The 18,801-nt window shown below is 43.4% G+C and overlaps 5 protein-coding genes across 5 annotated transcripts; 2 read left to right on the plus strand and 3 right to left on the minus strand. All coding sequences in view use genetic code 11, as the record gives it.

The window, feature by feature from the left end:
* Positions 1-653: 653 nt before the first annotated feature.
* On the plus strand, positions 654-2,153 carry EGR_00233 (Solute carrier family 46 member; the record flags this gene model as incomplete). The annotated part of the gene is made up of 1 exon (XM_024489482.1): positions 654-2,153. One exon carries the CDS (start codon positions 654-656, stop codon positions 2,151-2,153), a length of 1,500 nt encoding a protein of 499 aa, XP_024356160.1.
* A 1,135-nt stretch (positions 2,154-3,288) lies between these two features.
* On the minus strand, positions 3,289-8,224 carry EGR_00234 (Transcription elongation factor SPT5; the record flags this gene model as incomplete). Its single annotated transcript, XM_024489483.1, has 9 exons — positions 3,289-3,368; positions 3,563-3,692; positions 4,402-4,608; positions 4,791-5,099; positions 5,392-5,760; positions 5,831-6,172; positions 6,552-6,839; positions 7,050-7,700; positions 8,057-8,224. 9 exons carry the CDS (start codon positions 8,222-8,224, stop codon positions 3,289-3,291), a joined length of 2,544 nt encoding a protein of 847 aa, XP_024356161.1.
* A 458-nt stretch (positions 8,225-8,682) lies between these two features.
* EGR_00235 (Apoptosis inhibitor) lies at positions 8,683-10,604 on the plus strand (the record flags this gene model as incomplete). Its single annotated transcript, XM_024489484.1, has 5 exons — positions 8,683-8,757; positions 8,791-9,063; positions 9,095-9,514; positions 9,553-10,080; positions 10,338-10,604. 5 exons carry the CDS (start codon positions 8,683-8,685, stop codon positions 10,602-10,604), a joined length of 1,563 nt encoding a protein of 520 aa, XP_024356162.1.
* A 608-nt stretch (positions 10,605-11,212) lies between these two features.
* EGR_00236 (tRNA-specific adenosine deaminase) lies at positions 11,213-15,306 on the minus strand (the record flags this gene model as incomplete). The annotated part of the gene is made up of 5 exons (XM_024489485.1): positions 11,213-12,064; positions 12,363-12,490; positions 14,763-14,944; positions 14,980-15,167; positions 15,199-15,306. 5 exons carry the CDS (start codon positions 15,304-15,306, stop codon positions 11,213-11,215), a joined length of 1,458 nt encoding a protein of 485 aa, XP_024356163.1.
* Positions 15,307-17,111: 1,805 nt separating this feature from the next.
* Positions 17,112-18,411, minus strand: EGR_00237 (RING finger protein; the record flags this gene model as incomplete). The annotated part of the gene is made up of 4 exons (XM_024489486.1): positions 17,112-17,165; positions 17,780-17,979; positions 18,018-18,217; positions 18,254-18,411. 4 exons carry the CDS (start codon positions 18,409-18,411, stop codon positions 17,112-17,114), a joined length of 612 nt encoding a protein of 203 aa, XP_024356164.1.
* Between the last annotated feature and the right edge of the window lie 390 nt (positions 18,412-18,801).

Here is an 18,801-nt window from a genome sequence, read left to right on the forward strand (position 1 = left end):
TGCCACCTACTCACTTTGGCGGTGACTGCTCTCTCAATGTTTAAACCGGGCAGCATTAGTTCTGGGATGTCATTCGCTCCAAACACGGGAGTCTGGAGACGTGCAAAGCTCTTGCACTAAGTTGTTCGCCGGTGTTTTCATTCAAAAGAAAGGGACTAGTCTGCGACGCAACATCCGAGACAAGAGTAAGGCTAATCATTTCAAAATAATACTTATTTTGGAGCACACGCAAGAGTGTCTGAATTGTCGTTCTTCGATACAGTAGGTGCTTCATTTGGAAAACACTAAATGTAAGTTGATCATTTTTTAGTTACTTAGACTAACATAAAGTTCTTCGGAAACCGCAGTCCGCTTTTCCTTAGAAGTTATTTCTCACCGAAAAGCACGCTAGGAAGGCGTTGCTATTCCAATCGCAAATCCGTGAATTACTTTACCAGAACTGGTGCCATCAGCAGGAATGTGTGCGAAAAAAGCAAGGACTCGATTTCCAAATCGTGCTAGAACGTTTAAGGCCTTGGCGACATCACGAGTTTTCGGAGCAATAAAGTACTCCCAACCCCTCAGCCAATCAAAATTTAGGCCTGTAGAGATTGGTAAGTGATGCGCATTCAAAAATAATTGCATCTTCAAGGGTCGTTCATTAAGACCAAAAAATGCTTCAAAAGCTCCTGCCAAATTTGATAATTGGTATTTTTTCAATCTATAAAATCACTGAAACCCTTCTACAAACATCAACCCGACTTCAGGTCTACCACCTGGTTTGCTCTTATATCACGCAAACCGATAGCTGGGACCTAAACTCCGTTCGCCACTGCTATGTAGAGTCTGACACCGCTCACGAGGCATTAGAGCGTCCGATTCAGAAAAAGGCTGCGCCCTTCATTATCGGGTACCGCGTTCTCCTTAACCTGCCCGCTATGTTTGTCTGTCTCGTTCTGGGTAGCTGGTCCGATCAGAATGGACGCAAGGGCCCAATGATACTGCCAATGGTTGGTGCCTGTTTGGCCTGCTGCTTCTTCGGAATCAGCCTCATACCAGGCTATCCATCCATTCCCTTCCAAATGGCCTGGCTCCTTGCTGGTGCTCTGCTCTACGGACTTTGTGGCAAGAGCAATGCCTTGGGAATGGGGGCTCACAGCTACATCACCGACTGCAGTACAGAAGCAGAGCGAACCCAACTTATCGGTCGTCTTTTGGGCACAAATTTTGTGGGACTCTGCATTGGCTCGTTGCTAGTTACAGTCTTCTATTACTTCTCTTCCTATGGATGGGTCCTCCTCTTCGTCACAGCTTTCAATTTGGGTATACTGATCCTGCTCATCATACTAGTGAGGGATAGTGTTGCTGTTAGTCCATCGAAATCTCCTTCGAGTGACTACGGATCGATGCGCATGCTAGAATATCCAAAACATCAAAAACGAGTAGGGGAAGATATAGGGGAGGTGGACGAGGGGAATTTCCAAAAGTCGAAAGGAGAGGTTGGAAAGAAGTGCGGCTGCTGGAAGACCGTCAGAACATCTCTTAGAGAATCTTGGGTTTATATCGCAAAGATGAGACCCAATGGGCATCACGTCTACATTCGTATTCTGCTTGGTGCCGTGCTATTCAACCAGGTAACAAAGGCCGGAGAACAGGACAGTCTCTTACTGTTTGTGGTGCGCCAAGATGTAGGCTGGTCGGATGGAATTTATGGCGCTTATCTGGCAACTTACTACGCTTCCATGGCCTTCAATCTGATTTTTATCTTTCCCATAGTCGAGCAATTATTTCAACCTTCAGATATAAGTCTCATTCTCTTTGGGTTATTCATGAAGACGGTCCGACTGCTGGGCACAGCACTGACAACCAATACGGTGCTGATCTTTGTCTTCGCTGTGATCGGTTCCCCTGCAGGATACATAATTTCGGCACTTCGTTCGCTGATCACGAAACTGGCAGACTCGGGAGAAGTTGGGACCAGTTTTGCAATCATGTCGGTCCTTGAGACCCTTGCCAACCTTTTTGGCTCCATCGTCTTCACATCGGTATATGCCGCGACTGTGACGGTATTCCCTGGGTCCATATTCATCATCGACGCCTGTCTTCACGCTGGAATGTTCGCCCTCACGGTTTGGCTCGGCTGGAGGTTAAGGAACATGCCCACCTTCGAATGAAGATTCAGTAACTACACGAGCATCTATTCATTCCAATGCAATCCCACCCTTGCAACATAATTCAGGTTCCTGATTGAAAATGGTCTTTTTCGTTACCTCGGTTAAATTAACGTCTCGGGGTGGAGGCAGATGACCAATTGGCACAGAGCGAAATTCTGTGATGTCACCTCCCCCAACTGATTTATTTGCTTCAAGAAACAGCACATTACCTAAAAGAGTACTCAAAATTATGGGTTTTTCCTTGTATCATAATATATACCTTTACACCATTAATTCAAGCTGGGCGGTCATATGCATATACGTATGCACAGAACATCAGACGTATGGGACGACGGCATACAGGAAGGGCACTAGCGTAATGAATCAAGTCTTAGCACTAAATAGGTAAGAGCATATCCAACTTTGTTTTCAGCCATGGCGACTAAATATGACGCCAAAATCACAGCGTTATGGAAAATACATCCCGACAGATGCGGCGTGCAGCCAGCGCAGATCAGTCTAAAACCCAAATTTAAACACCTCCAAAAGATGACTCCCATTCGAATGATGAGATGGGGATAAATGCATCTTCAGTTAACGGTCCCACAGCACAGCACTACACGAATAGCAAAAAACGTTCGAAACCCAAGAACTCTAACGAGGTGCAGGAAGTGGTACCACAGCTAGGACGTTTGGTTCGTCACCTCTTCGGGAAACCGTTTCAAGTCCTCTCAGTTACGTCTCCACTTAGTGGAACTTGGATTAGAAATATGGCCAGCACACAACACAACCAATCTACACTACACAACGACCGGAGGGGACCATTCAGGCTCGTCTCATCTGAGGCACTCTCGCAGAGCAGCCGTGCCGCAAAATACAGCCCATCAGATGCAACATGGGATAATCATGGCTTTTGGACCTGAAGTAAACTTCACAAGTGTACCAACCTATTACTTCGACAAATAAGAGTGACAAACTGGACACGCAGACAGTAAAGCCGAGGCTGCCATCATCCGGTAATTTAGATAGAATGTTAACACCCACCCTACCCACCAAAAGAGGATTATACAGAGAGATTGCATTTCCCATTTGTGAATGGAAACAGAGATTGCAAAAGGTCCACGAAAACGAAGACAAGTGTAGAGCAACGGTCCAATTACTCGTCTTCTTCGTCGTCTATGGAGTGACTTGACCTAGGCGTCCTGTGATGGTCCGGTGTTTGCCATGGCTGGTAGCCTATTTGTGGGGATAAGACAAGAAGTAGTTGCACTCAATAAATACTCCTTCAACGAAATATAAAAAACGACTCATTACACACACCGTACTTTTTGCAGGACCAAACTTTTGCACTACCTACCCTTATCCAACCGCTGCCACATGAAGCAAACGTACAAAGGTACACCACTCTCAACTTGGGAGTAACTGCTCACCTGCTGTGGTTTGGCCATCGTCGTTGATAAAGTGAGCAGGAGTGGCCATATTTGGATTGAAAGCGTATGGTAGAGGTGTCGCATCAGCACGAGGAGTCATACTCGGCGCGTGAGGTGTCATCGATCCCGCCTGAAAAGGGACAAAGGCATGAGTGACAACATAACCGCCCCGGTAGTGGTGCCACGACCTGCCAATACAAGTGGCTCCCAAAATTAAAGGCACTGCTTTTGCCATTCACAATAGTCGAGCGAATAAAACGAATAGATTCTCATGCCTTAAGAATAAGGTTAGGTGCCGTGCTTGAATTATTACAGCTGAACCAAAAAAAAACGTTCCCTAGGTCGCAAGATTTAAATTACTTCGTCTCACTTAATTAAGGATTAGTGGATTAAAGAGGGACTCGAATTATGGATTAAAGGTCCAAGATAGCGCCTAGATCCATAGCATAATCCTGTAACCCGAAATTATCGGTGGCTCAACCCATGATTAAGAGACCATATTTTAGAGCTGCTGAGCAAGTCGTATGCATTTAGTCTATTTAACAGTTCATTATCGAATTTATTCAGTGAAAGAAAAAAATTTCACTTTTAAGATAGTAAACAGTCCAACTTAAGAAGTCAAAGTAACTCTTATTTGCCCCATGTATAGTAGATCTCGGATACCTAAAGTGTGATTATAACTGTAATGTTGATGGCCACCCCCATGGAACACAGCATCAGGTATTAATCAATAAATCGCTTTATCATCACCCTCTTTAATCTTTTATGATATTATTCTTTGATGTACGCATCTAGAAGCCGGAAGAATGGAGCAAAATAGGAGAACATAGAAGGCGTACCATGGGTGTGCGAGCCTCCCGGACAGAGGTGGCCCTAGGGGTGGCCGCGGAGGCGCCAAGTTGGTCGGCAATGATGTGCCCGGAGCTATCTAACAGGCCGACGTTCTGACGTAGAACGTGAACCTTTTTAAACTGGGAGTGCAGTTCCAGCAGCACCTCGTTCGATGTGGCGTCACAGATTATACCCGTCAAGCCTTTTAAAGTGCCCTGAGAAAAAAAATGTACAAAGGACTAGTTACAAGTAATGGTCAAATAAAAGCTACATTGTACCAAAGGGGCCTGTCTACCTACCCATCAATCAAGCCAAATGGTTTGGCAAATTTCGTCGACGGCATTAATATAACAATAAGGCTAATGTCAATGCGCAGTGGAGGTTGGCATTAACTCACAGCAACGATGCGAGCCGTCTTGCCGATGATAGATCTGTCAAACTGGTTAGGGCCCCTGGAATTGCATATACGCTGGCCCGAGAGAGGCTGGACGGCAGGAGGACGGGCAGAGTGTGAGGATGACAGGCCTTCATCCTTCCTGTTCCCCGTGCCTCCAATCTGCGCCAACTGACGCGATTTTGATACCAAGATTCCGGCGTTCTCCACGTGTGTTCGACAGTATATAAACACCCACGACCGATAGATATATCTGATCTCGCCAACTACACCAGTGTAGGGCTTCTCAAGAAAACGTACACTGTCTTTGATCTAGGGCAGTGAGAATTTTTTAAAATCTGAGCTACGAATAAATAAGCAGTCAACCTACCTAGCACATTTCCAAACTTTGTGAGTAAATAAGGCACGCTAACGATACGACCGATTAGCCAAAACTACTGTCGCATAAAGCTCAAGTTGGTGCCAAATAACGACTCCATAAAAGTACGGAAAAATGAAGCAGGGATTTTACGATAGTTTTGCTAAATATTATAAGTAATGAGAAGTCTCCTACTCGCAAATATTGACAATCTGATAAAGATGATGAATTGTTTGTGCACATCACCTGAATGACGTTCCCATTACGATCGAGGGCCTGAGGCTGAACACCGCGTGGACCGCCAAATTTCATAACACGTAGAGCAGTGTTTGCCTTGACGGTGACCACCTTGCCGAGGCAGGTGAGAATTGAGATGCTCTCTCTGTCGACTTGGGTTACCACGCCGAAGTTGTGCGAGTCGATCTGCACAAAATCCATCAACTGAACGCCATCCGGCCGGCCACCATCCGAGGAACCCCCCCGGTCCTGCCAAAGACGAAGGTCTTTTGGAGCGACGCGGATCTCAGACATACCCCTATCTGGGAGGACCATGCACAAGTTTGGCTCATAGACGAGCAACAGTCCCGTCTCATTCTCATAACGACCATGAATGACCTAGAGGATAGAGAAGACGACGTTAAATATTATCGGGGAGATTCTATGCAGGCAATTTAAACAGAGTTACCTTGACACGGTCACCTTGTTCAAAATACTTCCTTAATTCTGTTGGATTGAAAGGAATCGGCTCTTTTAGATCATGATGACTGGGCTGTACTATGACCCTATCGTCGACTTCCACAGACAGTACTGTGCCTCTAAGATTTTTCAATTCACCACCACAGACCTCGATAATATCGCCGGGCATGAAGCCATGGCTCGACGAAATGACCTCACCGTTTGTACCCAGTTTCACAGAGGAGACAGTCTTGGTCGCCACGGATGCAGCTGCCGCCGCCAGCTCAGCGCCATCAGGCAGCTGGTTGAATCGCTCCAACTCATTCAAGGTTGGCCGGATTCCGTCAGCAATCTACGAACCAAGCCATGATTATTTAAAAGAGGGTATTCCAGGCAAGTAAAAATTACTATAAGGGAAGGGAGATAACTAAAAGTAAGCTTACCATAATAATATCTCAAATTTTAACGACTACAATCGTTACACAAAAGAACACGGTGACAAGCATTGTGACAAATCAAAGCAATTACAAAAACGCCTAAAAAAATCAGAAAAAGATTCAGTGGTCCTTCAAAGAGTCTAACAAAAGTAGCCTATTATCATATAAAGGATAAATCTGAAGCCCGAAACTAACTGGCGGAATCCAGAACTACATAAACATCCCAATGAGAAAACTTTTTGGGAAAATATAACACATAGGAGAGAAACAATCCCAAGACGAAAAGGAACCTACGACCGCGTTTATGCGGAAGTCCTTTCGGAGGAAGCCAGCAGAGTCGTATTGATTGCCCTCGAAAACGATGAAGGAACCGCTATTGCTGATGCGATCAGCAACTTTACTGGGGTCAAAGAGGGCGGCAGGAGGACGCTTCCAACGCCCTTTGCGGTAGCCTGGGGTGGGGCCTTGCACTGAACCCTCTCCCCCATCACCGTCGTCAAACCGGCTTCGTTTACGATCGTAGTCAATCCTAGGAACGAGCTTGAGCCGGACTAGATTTTGCGCATCCTTGACGCTTTCAACCTAGAACAGGAGAGGAAGTAATGCCTTCACGTGCACTATCAACTACCGAACCATGTCAACAGAAAATAATAAGTAGACTGAATCAGTTAATGGAATAGCACTGAAATAGTGTGTCCAATAGCCTACTGAACAATCAAAAGTAAAAGTGAGCTCATCAAATTTTCACAACCTCACTGATTGTCAAATTGAAATGAGAAATGATTGAGCTACCTGAGCCAGGTCGTCTTTATAAAGACCACTTTTGAGGCGAACCCACTGCTTCGGCTTTAACTGAGCAGTCTCCTTGACCACATTCAAAACATCAATCATCTCATTAATAGGTACCAATTTCTGCTCAAACCGAGCCCTTGATAGCGCACTGATACCTTCAAGGGCTTGCTTCACATGAGTTTGCTTGAAGGCTTCGATGTAGATGTGACCTTTCAAACCTTCCTTTGCAAACACGGACTTTATTTGAAGAGGTGTATCTGACAACTGAAAGGCGAGGAATTTACGCATAAGAGAAAGCACTGTGGCCTTTTCTTCACCCATTTGGCAGCGAACAGCCCAGAGACTAGGATCCTTGATACCAGGAACCCTTTCCTGTTGGACGATGCTAGCAGTCATGCCGGCCCCTTCACCAAACCGACGTGAAGCATAATTCTGCGACTCATAACGCTGTTGAAAGTACCGTTCTAAGCACTCCACATCCTGATCTGTGAACTCCTTCATTCGATTGCGGGCTTCAAGATCGCGAGCTGATGCCATAGCCGATTGAATGGCCTCGTCCTCCTCATGACCCAGAAGTTCGGCGTCGTCACCATCATCGTCCTCCTCTTCTTCATCTTCATCCACAGCTTCGGCTTCATCAATAAATAGATTCTAAAAATTCGTGCACTTGGTAAGTTGTTTGCTTGAAAAAGAATAGTATCATTTATGCCGAGAAAAAGGCCATTTCCAAATGGGTACACATCACATCGTCTTCGAAAGTAACGATAAACTAAACCGATCAGATTAACCAAAACGGTGAACAAGATAACCAACAGACATTATCGGCCTGATACACAAACCGCAAGTGTAAAAGCGCAATGACGGGGATGTGCTCAATATAAGAACCTATAAAACATCCAAAACCAGGCGCTTGGGTGCCCAAAACCTTTCAAAAAACCAAGAATTTACAAAATGAATAGAGAAACTGCTACCTTCCGTTCAGTAAAGTAGGGAATAAACTTTCTTACCCGGACATCCCTAAAGTCGCGATGACGTTTTCCATGCTTTTGAGGTGTTTCTTCCTCTTCATCATTTTCTTCAGATGACTCGTCTGACCTCTCGCTAGGGTCATCGCTTTCATAATCATTCCTCCTCCGCTTGACCAGGGCAACATCACTCTCGACATCTGACTCCATCCCATATGCAACAATGGACGCGGAAAGCTCGTGGGTTATTAAAATAAAGCTGCCATTATGTATCAACAAATTTAAATGAGGTTGTACCTGATGAATATTAGAAAATTAGCTATAAAGATTTGGTTAATTTGTGGGGTTTGTGAACATGCTGAAAATCCCCAGTACCCACGAGGTAGGAAATTACACCGTTTTTACCCAATTACGTTAGTCAAGTTGCACAAATAATAAACTGATTTTCGAAAGGTCTAGTTAGAGCTAATCCCGGTTCGAAGCATAAAATTTGAATTCCGACTGTTCCCCTGCCTTTTTCTCGGGGCAAAATCCATTGAAATCTTTTAACCAAGATATTTTAAAGGGCATCATTTTTACCACCTAAACTCCTCTTTTTCAAGCCTTTGTTATCACACCGAATGAGTCATGTTTCCATTAGCCTCTTCCCGTGAATTCGTTAGCTAGTCATGATTGCTGTGAGTGTTGAGTCGCTCTACAATTGTTTCGATACTATATCAAATGAAAAGTCTTCTGATGTTGAGGTTTGTACAGGAAGAGCACTTTTTACGACTTAGAAAAGTAATGCTTTTCAAATTATTCTTCTAGGCAGCAAATGTGGGCCAAACGAGAAAAGACTTTCATCTCAACTTATAGGCAGATTCTTCAAGTTATTCAAAAATGAACAAGAAAGTAGTTTTAATCACTTGTTGGATCTCTGTGATGATGAAGACCCGATAATACGCATGCAAGCAGTTCATGATCTCCTGCAAATATGCAAGTCGGAGCCTGCGTATATCTCGCGTGTTTCAGATGTTCTGAGTCAAATGTTCGCGTCTGATGATGCATCGGTATGTCTTTGTTTGTTTTTATTGCTTAAAGGAACTTCACGTTATTACCTTAGTTATGTTTAATTTACTTGAAATGGACCCCAGCGGCACACTTGCTGGCATTTTCAACCACATAATATCGGATGATTCTGGGATTCATAGAGAGAATCTGGTCAAATTTTTGATGGCCAACTTGAAGCGTCTTCCTGATGGAAAAATATCATCAGAACTAGAGGAATTCATTATTCAACAATCAAATAAATTGCTGCCAATTGTCTCTGGAAGTGGATTCGTGCAACTTATATCCCTTATTTCTTCGTTGAAGTCTACGACGTCGTTACAAGCACGCCAGAGCTTGGTTAATAAGATTACTGATCATGTCGTTCAGTCTATACCAGTTTTTAATCCACAGGTTGTGTCATCTGTCACACATATACGGGATTGCGGAAAACAAGTGGTACAGCTTTTGTCGGTAGGTGATTTCGTACAGTTTACCACAAATTCTACTAGAAAAACGTTTCCGCAGGTGGGTTTCTAAGGTACGTGCTCGTGAAAGTTATCCCCAAAGTATCATTGGTGAAGAATCCATCTGACCAACGAAGTATATTGCAGCTGTTGGCTGAATTTAGTGCTCATCCTGGAGTTACTTTTCGGTCTGACGAAAAAACGCATACCCTGTTACCTTTGTACAATTTTTTGATGGAACTCTTGCCCGAACCGTCTTCGGGCCAGGAACTAATAATCACTCTCGAGGATAGTGGCTCTAAAAAACTTTTGGTTCCTGCTTTTGCTGAGGAATGTTGCATTTACTCCCTGTTAAGCCTCCTTAGATTTAATCCCAAGTTCCTTTGCACTACGGAGGCTGGGGACGATGAGGCAGCAAGAGAAGGATGTTTTCGTCTTCAAGCGTTGAGACAGAAAGTCCAATACACGGCGCGCCTAATTCGTTCATACAGAGCCTCCATCATTGCTGAATTACAAGCGACATTCCGAATAGAGGGGCTGTCCCCTGTGATGCTAGCCGAGGAAGCCAGACGGGTATGCTTTTTTTTGCTTATTTACTTGCGAGGCGAGCATGTTCACATACTTGCCTAAGCTTTCTAAGTACCGAATTGTTTCTTACTCTAACAAAATGTGCTTGCTATTGGTGCTAATGTTTCCTGTATCCGAGATGATCTTGGTGTCGTTTCACATGAATTACTCAAGGGAACTGGATTTAGGCAGCATGGGGTATCACGGTACATATTTTGTAGAACTGTTTATAACGGCAGTAGACTCGCACTTTTTCATTCTAGGCTCTTGAAAACATCGAGAAGATGGTACGGTGTCTTTTTCGCCCCCGGGTAGAGCCAGAGCATCTAAGCGACCTTACTCTCTCGTGGGTCGATACAACGTCGACATTAAAACGTCCTGCTCCGTCTACGACGCTGGTCGGTTCTCACAGTGCGGCCAAACAAAGTCCTCCAAAACTGCAACGGCACTTTCCAGTAACGGGCCGTCGATTTGGCGGCTTTCAGGTTGGTCGGGGTCGCGCTCGTGGCAGCGGTCGACGTCGTTTCTAGCTATGTATTGTCCCTCTCTGTGTGTGGAAAATCTCTGTTTTTTACTATTGAAAGCTACTCCGGAAGTCTGGTTGCTTACTATGGTGTCATTCAGATTGATTTGATTTTATCTCTTACAACGATAATGCAAATAAATCGTGGCAATATGATGTATGGGCTGTCGGCGGTTGTCAGTACGGTAGGATTATAAAGATTTGCGCATATTTCTGGTTCTCAAAATAGTATCATGACATGTCTATTTCAAAGCTGCTACGCTTGATATTAACATCACCGATTTTTGTTACGAAAATAATCATAATTGGCAGTCCTCCTAGACTATCGATGTGATTTTATAAAAAAACCAATTAAACACAAAGCCGGGTAAGATTTCGGGTTATGAAGCCTTTTGTTCTAGACGTGGGACGGACAGCGCAGGTTGATTAAATGAGAAAACGTGACAGGCCGGAGCATGGGCTGTAGCGGCTCTAACCAAACCTGGGTTTCAGATGCAAGAAAGAGAGTGGAGCCTGTTAATCTGAAAAGAATTCATCGGTATAGCATAATGGGAACAAATAAACATTTAAAAATGCCAAAGAAAGTGCACATGGGAGTCGTGTGGGTATAATTCGTCAAGGTGGCGGTTCCTCCAGCTGTTGTGAGGGAGGTTTCTTGTGCCGCGTTTCTTTCATTTTCACGTAGAGAGATTCCAGCTTGTCTGTATTGTATGCAGAATGAAGCTTCTTCAGAATAGCTTTGAAATTAGCCAGTTCTTCTCGTTGACAGCTCTTCTCAATCGCCTTTTCGATGCATTCCCACGCATCGCTGTATTGAATTGTCTTAGTGGAATTCGGGGTCGGTTGTTGTAAACGTTGAACCCTTATTTCCACCGGCAATCCAAAATCGACATTGACCATCTTCATTTGTTTCAAAACTAGTGAGGAAAATTCAATTTCTTTACCCAAAATCATATCTGCTAAGCAGGCTATATTGGGTTTTTCAATGATTTCAATTGTCGGTTCACCGTCCTGGAAACCACCCCAATGCAACGCGTAAGAGGGCTGGAAAGCCATCGCTCCATGTTGCATTAGGACGCGAATGCATCCGAGAGCATTTTCGCGAATGGCGTGATAAAGAGGAGGGCATATTGTGATCGTCTTTTGCATTGGCTTTTGTGAAGTGTATACCTCATGGTAAATGTACCGCGTGATGTTGGCTGGACACTTTCGAATATAATCCGTAACATAGGGGAAGTTGTCGTGAGCTATTGCGCGAATTATTGCATTCTCAATCACGTAAGTCGGCAGGCTAATATCCAAATTGGGATTCAGAGGCCGTCCTCGTGAATAGTCCATCTCTTGCTGCAAATTTTCCAATGGTTTCCGTGAATTCGGGACGTAGAATGCCATGCTTTTGGATTTAGTAGCAGCCTCACCTACAAAAGCCTCGCCCTCCGAGCCGCCGATGTTTGAATTGCCGTCTTGCTATCGATCAGTTTGTCCGAGAGGCTAGTGCGGTCGCAGGGAGGAGCAGAGAGGATGTCGTGTCGAGATATAAGGAAGTTCCTTAAAAAAGTCGAGGAGGACAATCAGTCAGTCCCGACAGAGCCGCCATCAAAGCCCATCACCTTCGCTTGCGCAAAGCTATGCCTCAAAGAGATGTTGGACACCTATGAATACCTGGGTCCGAATCGCTATATCGATGAATCCAAAAAGGAGATCGAAACACCGATTCAAGCCATACCACCATGTAAGTATGGTCAATACGGGGATTTGCACGCACCTTGTTCGACTCCAAACCAAACCTCACAACGTACGCGGCCAACTCAGTCGTTCCAGCAACAACAACAAGATTCTGCACGCAAGCAACAACGTCAATCCACCCAGCAAAAGCCAAGAAAATAATAAACCCTTTCAAAAAGTGGTCTCTAAAAATTCAACGTTTCTAGTTACGTATCAGTTCATCGAATGATTTGAAACTAATTCTTCTTTTTTCAAATACATTTTGCAGCATTAATATCTTAACGTTTTGTTTCTATCTGAGATGGTGTAAGACCCAATAAAAGGATTTTCATCATCCAGACTCTAACAACTAGATGATCTCTCCTCTCTGCTTCAAGAGATTCTCATTTTAAAAGTAAAAGTGCAGTCTTAATATGATTACATGATATCATTAGGGTCCAACATAAATCAGTTTGCCTAACCGAAAGTGCTGGAACACGTATAACCATTTAACAGCTATCACGAGACAGAGCGCATCTTTTCACAGAAAGGCCAGTAATAAAATTGTAGTCATTTGGCAAAAGTATTGCTTGCAATGCTAGATCCAAGACGCATTTAGCTTCCTTAAGTTCATCACGTCAATCAGATCTAGCAAATGTAATGAAAGTTGCCTTTGCCGAAATGAAGCAATTCAAGAGAAATATCCTGCAGAAGATCATATTTCAATTTGCATTGAAAAAGTTCTAGCTGAATCTGCTGATGTTAGAATAACGTTTTTAATAATATCTGTCAAGTGAAGTGAGATGACAACTTTATTATGTTGGCGAAGGTCAGGAATGCAGCTGTTAACAACGAGCCTGTGTAAGCTAAATCGTGTTTTATTAGAGGTATTTGGAGTGCGCCAAAACTTTCCTAAGTCAAAAGAATGTATAATACGTGGACAGAAAATGCATTATCGACATGGAGAAGGTCTGCGGCTACTGGGGTGGTCCAGAGGCTAGCCCACCCGACGAAGATACAGTGGCAAAGCACCTAAGTGGCCTCATAACCGAAACTGATAGTTAAACAGAAAATCAACGCATTACACAGCCCCTCTCCCTTTTTGAGCGTCGTCCCCGCCGCTCGCCTTGGTCAACCTCACACGTCAGTCATCACAACGTAGTCAATGCTGTAAGGAAGCACTTATCAGCCAACCGTGGCGGTCATGAAATGTCCAAGCAACTGAGGAGACACTTAACGGGATCTAGAGTTTCGTCCTGTAAAGGAAATGGAATCGAAGACGGGAAAGTGCGCTGGCCGTCACGCGTGTCCATAGCTGATCGTAGGAACACTAACCTAAAAGCAGTCATATAACAAAGGACAGGATTGAACATCGCTCTTTGAGGATAAGGTTTCGCACTTTCTCCTCCTTGTCATTTCGTTCTCACTTTTAAGATGCCCAGCAGTATCCATCTGGGTTCTATCAGGCTAGTAGGGAAGCGGAGGAAGTCAGACGTCGACACACTTTGTGCCTTCATGCAGAACACAGGACCGTGGTGGTTGGCGGAGGTAGAAGTCATTTTCAACCCTTCTGTTGAGTAGGGGTTGTCAGGGACTCTCCCACTTGCAGTATATACACTTCTTGCAGCTAAGATTTATCACCTAGTAGTTGAGATTAGAATTTATCCTTTAAGATCGAGTGCGCCTTCCAATATCACCACTGTAGTGAGCCGAGACTTCTCTTAAGGCGAAAGAAGACAATACTCGGACGAAATATATCTCGAAGATGCATAGAAGGGATTGGGGCCACTAGCATGGCCCGGAGGAGGTGCAGTGACAGAGCCCCAAGTGACACTAAACAAAAACCGATAGTTAACTACACAAGTAAATAATTACATATTGACTGACGTTTTTCAATGAGGGATATTTCCAAGGAAAGTGGACGAACAGAGCACCTCTGAACCGGTTGTCACGTCTAGTTTAAAGACTACTTAGATTCAGAGATCACTGGAGCGACCCGAGCGCAGTAACTACCATGTCCGACCCTCATATGAAGGCAGTTGTCCCACACAGTGTTCAATTAGTTATTAACAAACAGTTACGTGTAGAGATATTGACAAATATTTCATCACCCAATTACAGCGCGAAAATTCCAACATGTTAAATTCATCCAAAAGCACGTCACCATCACCCGGACCAAACTAGCATATGCTGCCAGTGATTTATAACAAAACATTGTACAACGCTAGAGAACATTCGGCAGCAAAACATTCAACATCACCATGCAACACAAACTCCCTACAATGACTGACTGGACCTGAGAAGGTCAAGCATATCAAAACGAATACGATTGCCTAAGTAAAGCGAATTCTGGGTTTAATCACAAAAGCTGAAGAGTGGGAGGATTTATTTACATAACAAAAGTTGGATGCATTAAAGACGACAGAGAACTGTTAAAAGTGATCACGACTGGTCTTCTTACATCGTTTTTCCTCAGGTGCATTCCAATTTTCCTGTTCGAAAAATCTCTTCAGCAAATTAATTGATCTATCTGACTGTCCATTAAATTTGCAAGACAATGGAGATCTCAATGAGTCGTCGGTACTGACGTTCATTACAGATCCACAACCACCAAAACGGTCATTCCGAGAAGAATAAATGACACTAGAAACCTGCCACAGAAAGAAAGATTGATATACCACTTTGGTTGAACTGGAAGACCAAACCGAAGAGCAGCTGTACACATTATGCACGGTTCCACGGTCACATAAAGCACAGCCTTAGGTAATACGGATTCTAAACTCAGGTCATTTTTTGCACACCACTGTTCCAGCCGTTTTATTGCTACGATTTCGGCATGCTGAGTTGCATCACCACAAACATTTGTCTATGTAAGTAGAACTCGAATGGCACTTTACTTCATTTCTACCACAAGCAATTACTTGTCCATCATATACGAAGGCGCATCCGACAGGTACCTCACCATCATTTAATGCCTCTTCAGCAAGCTCGAAGGCTCTATCCATCCGCAAAGACGACAGCGTCCTGTGGTTCAAACCAATTTGGCTTTTTTTCTTGAAACCTAAATTTTCGAACAGATGAACCATGATCCCTTACAATTCCGGATATGGTCAAGAAGGTTTGTTGCTACGATGCAGAAAATTGCACAAGGCTAACAGATTCGTTGAACAAGATTGCCCATTAACCAATACACTTCCTCCGTCATCAAGAAACTTTAAACTGTCTAACCTATTCGTATTACTGGCTATTTCCGCTCTATTTACTAAAAATTTGCCAAGAGGTGAGCTTCAAGTAATTAAAACAGTACTGATGATAGCAAACGAAAATAAACTAAAAATAGTCTGGCTATGGTAGAGTAGAGTACTACATTTTTCGAAATTCCTGAAGCCAAAAGACAGTCTAGAAGGCTTAGAATTCGGAAGCACTTGTAAGACATTGTATCGCCGGATCTCTTGTCATGCGCTTTTGTAGACCGGTAAATATTGATTTAATATACTGCAGTGTGGATCCATGCATCAGCCGGCTATATTGGGTTCCCACAAATTTGCAACTGTTTTAAGACACAAGGCATTGTGGTAAATGTAAAGAATACTAATGCATTTTCTAGACAGTGTAATACCATTCGGAACTAGATGCGCGGACAGCCTCCCGGGGCCTGAAGTCTTGACGATACCAGCGCTTACCACACCAACATATTTGTGCATTCAACGTATCTCTGAACACATCGACTTATGTGAAGATGAAGAGGGGGGTTTGGCAAGTATTGCGTAATGCACAGTCAATATGTACTTTAATATCTGGTATTGGTTTCTAGTAGTAGACCCACAAGGTCTAAATTCTAACGAAGGGCCCCTTATCCCTCCGCAATATACCCAGAGGGTGGAATTTAGCAACGTACTTTGTTAGCCAAATTCATAACACGCTAAACTTTCCAGTCTTGTTGCAGCATCCAATGGGCCTATCCATCGTATGCGGCTCCCTTAAGGCTTGCCAGCACTGTTCGAAACAGCAACCACATCCCGACACAGCCCAACGCAAGATAAAACGTGATCTGGCGGAAGCACCGCCCACAACTCCTAACCACCTCAAAGCATAGAAGCAGCGCTCAAGCCCAACTGACTCCCACAACAGGAAACCCTCTGGTGAGAAGTAAATACGCTTTTGGAGCCAAGTCAATTACCCAAAGAAGAACGCCTACATGGCAGTGGTGACGCATGACCCCTCACTTACCTATCAATATTATTTTTATTACTCTCACATCCGAGCTCCATCTAGATTTGACGAGGTCGCAAAGCATCCTTGTGCACCGCAAACAGCCACTACTAAGAAGGCGGGTTAAAAAGGCACACCTTTGAGCAGATTTGCAGAGTTGCATTAATCAGCGTTGCGCAGAGAGGTGAGGATGTCTCATAACCACGTAGTGTAATACGCTAATTTTAGATGCGGCATTGCAAGCTACTCAAAACACCAAGCACTTTAAAGTTCACTCCGTGGCTCGTGCGCCACACCTTAAGTGAAGGCGACTACAAAAAACGTATCCTTTGCGCCAGACGCAATCATCAGGATGTGGTAATACAGAACAGATGTTGCATTCTCATCAGCAGGGAGATTGGATAGAATTAAAATAAATGAAGGATATCGCGTGAAGAGAGAGATTCAAGTTTAAAGGTGTATCTCCCAGAAAAAGGCAACTTTACAAGTGACGGAGCACGTAAATGAGACTGCACTAACGCGATCAAACGTCCACCGAAGACCTTGATAAAAGGAGGATTCTCAAAAGCTAATAGATGCCATCAAGGTTGGAAGAACATTACGAGGTATCCTGACCCTGCATGTCTTTTCGACAGATAGGACAGGAGCCTTTCTAAATAAAAAAGACCACAAATTTAGGACAGTGAAATTAAAACATCAAATTTTATCAAAGTTTGGGTAGCATGTGATTGAGCTCTGATACATTCGAAGCAGAAACAGTAATGACGTCATTTGCTCCAGTTTACTGTAAACTGCTATAAATAGTGAGACGTTCTGGTAAAGGACGACTTCGGAAAAGGTTAAAACAATAACGAAAAACCATGTATTAAAGGAGACCTTTAAATAAGAGGAAAAAGGCAAGTAGAGGCAACATCTTCTAAAAAGAACATGGAAACATGCATGTTAATTACTGAAACAACTGTTCTGAATCAAGAATAATTAACTGAGACCCCAATCAGGAGACCAACTTAATTTAACTCAATTTCACAAAATATTGTACCAGAAGATAAAGTGAGAAAAAAACAAGGGCAACACAACTGAGTTCTAAATAATTCACTGCCAGAGCTCTTAAGTCACGTCATGTTTAGCTAATCCCCAAAGTAACTCAGCAATCTAAAAATAAACAACAAATCTCAAGTATGAACTACTGAGATCATTGTGCACGTAAAATATAAAAATCCAAGAAGTTAACGTAACGGAACAAAAAAAACTTGGTAAATACAATACCTGACTCAGCCATGTTGATAGACAGGACTGGTGAAAGCCATGCAAACAGGGCAATGTTAGTATTTCATCGTCGACTGAAAACTTTTCCAGGCATATCGAGCAAACATCGTATGTCTTAAGATCTGCCTGTGACAGAGTTTTTCTGGGAAGCGAAGCGATGTCTGACGGCGTTGCAGGTGGAGGTCCACCTATGTTAAATGCTTAAAGGAGGAACGGTAATATTGCAAACTAGATTTACGATTCAAATCTGCATTTAGTAGCATTTGCATAAATAATTCTATTCCACCCATCATCATCTCTGGTCTGCGTTGTGCTCGTGACCGGGTATTTGCCGAGACCGGCTCGTCACTTGTAAATCCAACAGTGATATTACCCAAGGCAGACTGCATGGCAGCGACAAAATTGGGAATAGGGGGCACATCTGGATTTACATCAAATCTTGAATTGAAATTGCATGACAACAAAGCAATTTACTCAGTCATAACCCATTCCATGTCATTAGGGTCGAGTTCCTCAACAAAACCCTGATTACAAAAATTGCACCTCAGAGTAGAATCTTGTAGTACTGGGGACGCACGTCTTTGGCATACATGGCAATAATAACGCCCACCTCCAACATTCGCTGATGCCATTGAAAGCGAAGGAGGTAATCACAGAGTGAGACAAATTACAACGATATATGACCCGATAGCAATGGAACACCAGTAAAAATCGCGGGTGGAATAAACCAATAAAATGTATGGCACTAATGTTATTCATGGGATATTAAGTTATTAATTTACACTTAGAATGTTAAAAATGATATATTACGCCAGAATAGATCCACGCAGTACAAGCACTCCACCTTGTTTCTATTAAGCAAAAAAGAACAACTTCACAAATGCATAAAGGATTTTAAATAAGGTCTACTATAGAAACTAATCATGTGTAAATAATTCAATGCCAATTGTTGCTAATTCTGATGTAATTCGAGATGCAGACGTTTTTAGCTAGGTCAAAAGCATGCCACTGAATAGACCAGA

Source organism: Echinococcus granulosus (assembly GCF_000524195.1).
Source record: "Echinococcus granulosus chromosome Unknown EG_S00001, whole genome shotgun sequence".
Taxonomy (NCBI): domain Eukaryota; kingdom Metazoa; phylum Platyhelminthes; class Cestoda; order Cyclophyllidea; family Taeniidae; genus Echinococcus; species Echinococcus granulosus.